Source organism: Perna viridis, chromosome 3 (genome assembly GCF_037379345.1).
Source record: "Perna viridis isolate PV_CMFRI_1.1 ecotype Kerala chromosome 3, ASM3737934v1, whole genome shotgun sequence".
Lineage (NCBI taxonomy): Eukaryota > Metazoa > Mollusca > Bivalvia > Mytilida > Mytilidae > Perna > Perna viridis.
The window spans coordinates 46,841,284-46,849,783 of NC_142447.1; the positions used below are offsets into that span (position 1 = coordinate 46,841,284).

The following is an 8,500-nucleotide window of genomic DNA, read 5'->3' on the forward strand; positions in this document are numbered from 1 at the left end:
AGCTTCATATTAAAAGAAAAATAGTAAGAAGTTTTCAAAGTATTATCACTCTAAAGGTTATGAGTTAGTGCTGAGGTTAGCACTAATAACTATTCAATAAACACTTGTTTGTATTATTCCCAATTTGAAAAATGATAAAAAGACATTATTATCTTTATTGTCATCTCTGTATATCCATCTACAACTTTCTTAAACCTAAAATTAAAGTTTATTACTTTTGTCCATTTTGTTTGCAGTTTGTGTTGATTTTCTCTTGGGTAACATACAAAGGATATGAAGAAAAGCGTGATAAGTTCCCAGAGTGGGCTGATGCTCTTGGCTGGATGATGACAATGTTCGTCATTGTCACCATTTTTGCTGCTTCAATAATTGTTTTCTGTAAGGAATCAGGCAGCATGGGAGAGGTATGTATTATTGTTTTACTTACATTGATTGACCTGATTTCCTTCTGTTTTTATGGCTGAGGGTTTAATCATTATGGTTCTGTTTCTACTGTTTATTGATTGTTGATTGTTATTCCTATGGAAGTCAAGCTTTAGATAAATTAAGGCCTGCAAAATATTCAGAAATATTTTAAAATATGATGTTGAAATCAAGTGTCAACTTGTATAATTGTTTGTTCTTAACAGATTGGATTAAAAACTATTAAATTCTGTGTAACTTTTTACCAAAATCACAAAGTCTTCATATGACATAATGCAATTGGAAAAAAAGTTTCACAGAATTTAATGGTTTTTAATCTAATCAGATAAGAACAAATTTATAGGAAAAATTTGCTATAGTATTGAGTGTAAAACTTACCTTTGTCTATTATAGTAGTTTATTATGTATTTCCTATATTCTTTATTCTATTTATAATCAGAATAAGAGATTTTTGAAGTAGACTGACTGCTATGGACATTGTTAACTATTCTCAACAATTAGATTGAAAATTATTTCTTGGTTTTTGAGCCATTTTCCCTGAAAATAGCATTAGTTATTCCCGAATAAGTAATGGGGATGTTTTTACATTGTTTACTACCAGAGGTAATGATTTGGGCAGTACTTGTTGGTTTGATTGATGATGTAAATGGATAATGCAACACAGTGATAATAGAGATGTAATGTTAGAACCAAGAAATTATTGTACTCTCAGTAAAGTATGTGGGTATATAGGAATTACCCTGTCTTTCTGTACTCCCAGTAAAGTATAGGGGTATATAGGAATTACCCTGTTTTTCTATCCAGCAAAACCAAGTATGGGGGTATATAGGAATTACCCTCTTCTTCTATCCAGCAAAACAAAGTATAGGGGTATATAGGAATTACCCTCTTCTTCTATCCAGCAAAACAAAGTATGGGGGTATATAGGAATTACCCTCTTCTTCTATCCATATTTCTTGCAAATACAGCACTTCATATAGACTCTGCGGAACCTTTATGTAAGGTTGGGCATGAAATGGAGTATATGTATTCAGGAAAAAATAATTTTATTGTCAGAAGACCCTTAATGAACATAATCCAACTTTACATGTTAAATGAGCATGAATGGATATAAATCCAAAGAGAGATAATCCAATGCATGATTTTACATTCAACATTCACTCCATTTGAAGCAAATGATATTCTCCTTATCAAGCTTGCTTGCAGTATTGCTAGTTTAAGTTTGACCTTAGTTTTCAGAATTAAATATTTGAAATTATTTAATTTTAGCGCCTAAAAAAACTAACAAATCCTACAGTGGAATGGGGACCAGCTCTGGTCAAGCACCGTAGAGAAGCTAAGATGTATGTAAACAAATGGGATCCTAACTTTGAAGTGGATCCCTTTGGCAAAGAAGAGATGCAGAATGCTGATGCAGTGTCACCTAATGATATAAATGTTACAGTAAGTAGAACTATTTCGTCTTCTTTTCACAGATTTAATATTTTATCTTATACCCATTTGGAATAAAAAGACCAGTATCAGTGTGAGGAGTTTTTTTTAGTAGCCCTTACCATGTAATTGTACACATACAATATATAGCTTTATCTGCACTTCAAAATTACATCTTACCCATGATCATTAACAATTAGGACTTTATGGGCCCTACAGAAGTATATTTTTTTAACCTTACTAACACCACTTTAATTGCAATGAAAGCATGTTGCCTTGATATGGCCATATGCATGTGTTTGTCACTATCTTTGATCAGTTATTTCTGAACCATTGTGACCTTTCACCTTCCTACACTTTGTAACTTTCATTACCACTTTATTTCTCTGTGGCATGCCATCTTTTCTGTGTTTTGATCAGTATTTTTAATCATTTATCACATTCTTTCTGATTACATTAAACATCATGTTTAAGTAAGTTTTCTTTCTTACTTCACTAAACAAATCTATCTAGGTGATGGAAATCGTACTTATAAGTATTGTTCAGTACTAGGTAACTTATAACAAACTGATGGATGACCTTGAGCTGACATTTTTCAACCCAGTTTGGTTGTTGTCTCTTTGACATATTCACCATATCCGTTCTCCTTATATGTGATGTATCCTACTGACTACACTGCCTTAGCAGAATTTGTTATAACACTGACAGTACGAGTCCTTCTTTTCCTTCATTCTACCATTTTTAAAACCTAAATCTAACTCATGTACCACAGCTCATCCTTGTTGTATTCCAGGGTAAATACTCTCAACATGTCAATTTTAGTTGGGTGTTATTTTCATGATTTGCTTTTCATGGGATGTAAATTTTGTTGTCAGACATCAATGCTTTATTTAAAAAAATTATTAAAGAAGGAATTTTTCATGCTATTCTTAATATTTCATTGCTGCAAATGTTGCAGAAATTAATTACCAAGTGAAATTTCCACCATTACTGTATACAATTTAGTAGTACAATTGACATGTATTATACTAAATTTCTTATTTGATTCACATACATGTAATGTTGGCCAGGCAATTTGTCAAATTTACATTGTAATATACTTGTTATAAACCAGTAATTTAATTCAACTCTTTAAGATATTTAAAATTGTGGTTAAATTTAATCTTTTTTACAATCATTTTATTTTCTGTAGTTATTTGGTTCCATTTGAGAGTTGCCCTCAAATCATGCAATCTTTGTTTATCTTCATTTAAAATGTACTTGGACGCCTGATTCCAGTATAAATTTCAGGTGGGTGTGAGACACAGAAAGTCAACAGGGAGCTCAAGTGACAATAACTTCTTTTGATGTCACTGCTTTGGTCATGCTTCCGTTTATGGCAACATGCTTTGTGTAACATGCACTTTAGATTTCATCTAATAAGAAACATGTACATATAATACATGTACTTGTATCATTTGCATATCATTTTTTCATGGCTTGTTTTAACACTTTGTTATCTCCCTTTGTCTGATGCTTATTGATCTACTTTATAACTAAATTATGAAGCATTGTTTACTTAATGTTTCATTTCTGGGGGAGTGTGTAGGTACTAATTTTGTTTTATTATTATTTAGACTGTAATTAGTTGATCCTAATGTTCATTTAAAAGGCAAGTGAATTGACTAAATCCTTTTGTTGTAAAAGCAGGGCTCTAGAATTTCAATTTCCTGTTCTTACCCATTTTAGTTGAAATTTAAATATAAAAGATATTTGTGTGTAAATTTGCAGCATGATTTATGATGTGGAAAATTTTATTTTTTTGACAAATTCGCAGTGTAAAGCAAAATATGTCCAGAGTTCTAGAGCACTGCTATAGGGTGAATACCCAATGATATATCCATATTCCATCTATGCACCTACAATGTTAAGAATAGAAACATTTGGAACTGTAAACTATTTCAAGATATTAGTATTTAGTGCTATTTACATAGAATATTTTTAATGATATGTTACATCAAGTTTATTCATATTAAAATCTAAGTCTGTGTGTGTAATTATAATGTGAACAGTATCTTTAATATTTGTCTGAATTGCTTTGTCTCCTTTAAATGCATTTTAGACAATAATTCTATATTTAGATTGTTATGTGTATTACTCATATGCATGGTTTGACTTATTTTGCAGTAATGCTTGTTAGTGTCCTTAGTAATATGGGCATAATGAAACTGTCCATTAGTGGTTAGACTGCTTATTGATCATTTATATATATGCATGCTGCATGTATTTTTGTTTATTAGAACATGAAATACAAAGTGCTTGATTAAATCAATAAAATGTGCAATCATTCTTTGTTTGTTTCTTTTGATATTCTAAAACATTGAAAATGTGTGGTAATAAACTTGTGTTGCTCTAAATATAGTCACTTTATTTACTTGGTCACAAATATGTAGCAGGGAAAAACACTGACCAGGTATTTGAATCATTGTCTCAAAATATACAGGAGTATAATATAAAATGAACAAAATAATAATTCTAAATATGACAATATTTTCATTGTTTTCTCATTTCAGTTGCCAGAGAAATCTGGTAAGGAGAATATGGGATTCACTGCTGACGTCGGGTATGCCAGTGAAAGAATGTGATTGTAGCAGTTCCTAGATCATATTAGAGACCAAAATACTCTACGATGGATAAAGACAGTTGTTATAAATTGTTAAGAGTGTTTACAATCAGAGTTTTTTCTTGGTTTTTTTTTTTTCATATTGAATCAAGAGGTATATTTTTATATCAGAATTTGATGGGTATTTTATAGTCTTGATGGAATTGTAAATTTTTATATAAGAATTTGATGGGTATTGTATAGTCTGGATGGAATTGTATATTTTTATATATAGTATTCTGTATATTATTCTTTTAGAAACATCTTGTGTGAATTCATATTCAGAACTGATTACAATCATAAGTGCTACCTTATACATAGGACTTATAGATTAGAGAAGTCAAAATGAGGCAAGTGCAAGCAAAAAGAAATAAAGGAACAAAATTAGTGCAAATAAAAAACATTTGGAGGTTATCAAAAATAAATAGTAAAATTTTATATCATTCTGAATTTTTTTAGCCATATCTGGACAGTTTGGGGTCTCAAAAGTAATCTTCATAAACTTTTAATTGTCTTCTCAGTATAACAGATGATTTCATAGTTGAAGCTTATATAATATACTCTATATATCTGACAGTTTTGTCAACCCCTATGTGTCTGATAACCTTATATATAACCCACTAGTTAACATGTGTAATGCACTAAGTTAGAGTAGATAATACAAGTTTCCTTACAGCAGCAATATTTTATGGGGAAGGGTATTTTACCTTTGTTGGAGCTAATTTCTTTTATAGCTATTATTTTATATGAATTTGTAATAAATTTATATGAAAAATCTTGATTTATTTATGTCTTTGAAGGAAGTATCCACCTATCCTATCTTAAGGATAGATTTATACCTCAGTGGTCCACCTATCCTATCTCAAGGATAGATTTATACCTCAGTGATCCACCTATCCTATGTTAAGGATAGATTTATGGATAATAATTAGCTGCTTACACAACCCAATTTTATATTTTGTACCCTCTTTATATAGGAACTCTTAATATAAAAGTATTGCAGAGTTATATAAGTGATAAAAGGACTGGTGGATACACAACTTTAGAGACCAAATGCCCTACCATATTTTATGCATATGTTCTTGGTCCATTATTATATTTTAATGCATGGTCAATTTGGTCTCTTTGTATAGCTTATTTTGAGCTGACGATGAGGTATGTGCATTAGATATTATTCACTTCATGGATTTAATTTAAATATTTTAAAGGCATGTCTATTTGTAGAACATGGTGGTATAGATACCTGGCTGGGAGTATACATCAAAAATAAAAATAAAAAAACGCAAGGCCTAATTTTAATTAGACTGTGGGAGCTTGATCCTAGTTAAATGTTTACAGGTCTTTTAAAATGAAAAACGATTTACAAAGATGATAGATTTGGCTTCTCAATTTTGAGTATTTCTTGTATACAATTAATTTTAAGATTTAGATCTACCTATATATTTGTATTTAAACGTGTTTAGCATATTATAATTTATTAGGGTAGATAATAATCAACCAAGTTGTAGGGTATGACCCCCTTGTATGAGTCATGCTTTTTTCTAAGTAGCCTTATCTACCTCCTTCCTTTTGTTGTTGGTATCCGACTTGTGAGATGAGCAGGTATATAAGAGGGTGGCACATCCCAAATTGTGTTTAAAAAATAAAATAATCCATTAGAGACCATACGGTTAAGTTTAAGTGCAAAAATGATACTCGAATGGTATGAAATTAATCAAGGATATTTAAATCCTTGAATGAATGAAGAGCACTAGAAACTAAACTTTGAAATAGAGGTGAAATAACTCTGATCTGCTCCGATTTAATTCATTAGATTATATAATATAATTGGTATCCACATGGACAGTCCATTAATGGTATTTCTGAGATACAATTCAATGAATTTGTTGTATACTGAAACATGTCTCAACTGAAGCCTTTTCGGACTGCAGACTTCCTCAAGATGTTTGTATCAAACAACTTTACGTAAGACTTGTACAAAAGATAAATCATACGATGGCATAGCATGACCATTCAACTTATTGTCATTCATAATAGTAGGTTATCAAGCGACTATCGCTGTCGATGAAAAATTCTAAACGGTTCAAGTTAGTTAAATGAAGGTCTTCCTGGTTCAGTTCGGATTGTCCAATGGCGATTCATCAACATAAAATTATCTGAAGCCTACTGGTGTACGTATACGTAGTGACAATCATAGTTCAAATGATCATTGCACTGTCCCCAGGCGCGGATCCAAGGACGGGCGAACGCCGCCTTAATTTGGGGAAAACATTTTTGCTTGTCGGAAATCTACTTTTCACGGATTATACCACAAAAAATTCTTGGCTTTGCTCATATTGGCCTTTAGTTATACTAATGCGCCTAACCTGAAATCCTGGTCCCATACTGTAACTATCCAATAATCATAGTGTAATTAGTCTTAAAATGAGGAAAGCATGCATTTCCCCTTACGTAAACTCCTGTCAATTCAATTTCTGAGCAACAGCAGAACAACCCAGAACTCTTGTATCGTGCAATTTTTTGCAATCAGTATGTTCGCCAATATGCGAAATATATTGTATATACGTAACTGGGCCCTATAAAGAGCAATGACTTGTGATTAACGCTAGATATCTATGGAGTAGTAACACAGGGACATTTTATGCAGTCATTAAGTATCCCAACTGAAGCCCCCTTGACTAAAAAGTCGTCGAGTTTCACACGGACGGTAAATACTTGTAAAATAATATCTGGTGTGGACGGTAAATACTTGTAAAATAATATTTGGTGTGGCTAGCTCCGTACATTCATGTTTGTTAAAAGATTAAAGAGTAATATTTAGCAAGCTTTGACTCGACACTTTTCGTTCCTTGTATTTAATTACACTTGGTAGAACTTCTCGATACGGGATTTTGGCTTACTATTATTTAATGCTTCTGATGAGAGTTTACTTGAAATACGTGTGCAGCAAACTGAAATTTGCAATGTTAATATTCGTGCTATTTATGTATTTAATTTGTCAATAATTAAACTGCGAACAGTTATAAACCGAATACTAAAATTAAAAAAATATATATACAAAAGGTAACTGACAAAGACCCCCCCCCCAAAAAAAAAAAAAAAAACAAAAAACAAAAAACAAAAAAACAAAAAAACACACAAATTTAAGACACTAATGGAGACTACATGTATTTAAAATGACATCAGTTATTCCTTAAGCAGAAACGAAAAATGCAAAAATTGGAGGAAAAGTAGTTAAATCCTGCCGGTTGTTAGTTAAATGTGTACTTTTATTTTGAAATTCACGATGACTCGTTAACACACCGTTAGTGGGTACTCAATTTTTGCGATGACTTGGGGATGGAAAAAAATCAAGCCAATTGACGTTCATTTGGAACCATCCCATTTTTTTTCTGTATCCGCTACTGATATTACAAAAGCGAAAATCAGCTGTTTGTTAGTAATCTATTCAACTTGAGAGTGAATACTTCTGTGTTCGGGTCTATAATTTATGCAATTCTTACACGCAAGTATATATTGCACTGAGGCTGCCGCGGTACATGTGTAGATTATTTTCAGCAATAACCAGAATTATGATAATTTACTGTTTGAAACCTTAGTTTCTTGATTTTTCAAGCAGTACATTTGATATAGGTATGTTAACATATATGAATCGAACTCCTATTTTTTATCAATGTATGGGTTTTTGGGCGCAGTTAGTGGTGCAATGAAGTACATTAGCTAAGGTAACTTGTTTTTTTGCAGCCTACTGAGGTCACTAGAAGTTTTGTCGCACCATTCTCTCCATCTTTTACAATTTCTATCTCTACGGTGATCCAGGATCAAGAACGGCAGTTATGTTGAATAAATGTTTATTTGTATGCACATTTTTTTTAATAACAGGAGAGACATATTTTTATATGCTACTAAAACTGCTTGTATAACCAGGGTCCTTTAACTGTTGATGCGAGTGATTGTGATGATTAAATTTGAATATTCGCTTTTGAAACTTTCTTTTCTGTTATC

General features: G+C 31.6%; 1 protein-coding gene across 1 annotated transcript in view; it reads left to right on the top strand.

The window, feature by feature from the left end:
- LOC148622610 (sodium- and chloride-dependent neutral and basic amino acid transporter B(0+)-like) overlaps positions 1-5,270 on the top strand; it is a 29,959-nt gene extending 24,689 nt beyond the window's left edge. Inside the window, exons 14-16 of the mRNA XM_088572549.1 lie at positions 237-404; positions 1,693-1,866; positions 4,407-5,270. Of these exons, the coding sequence (XP_088428675.1) occupies positions 237-404; positions 1,693-1,866; positions 4,407-4,478 (414 nt within the window). The 3' untranslated portion in view covers positions 4,479-5,270. The remainder of the gene's footprint in view (positions 1-236; positions 405-1,692; positions 1,867-4,406) is intronic.
- Positions 5,271-8,500: the final 3,230 nt, after the last annotated feature.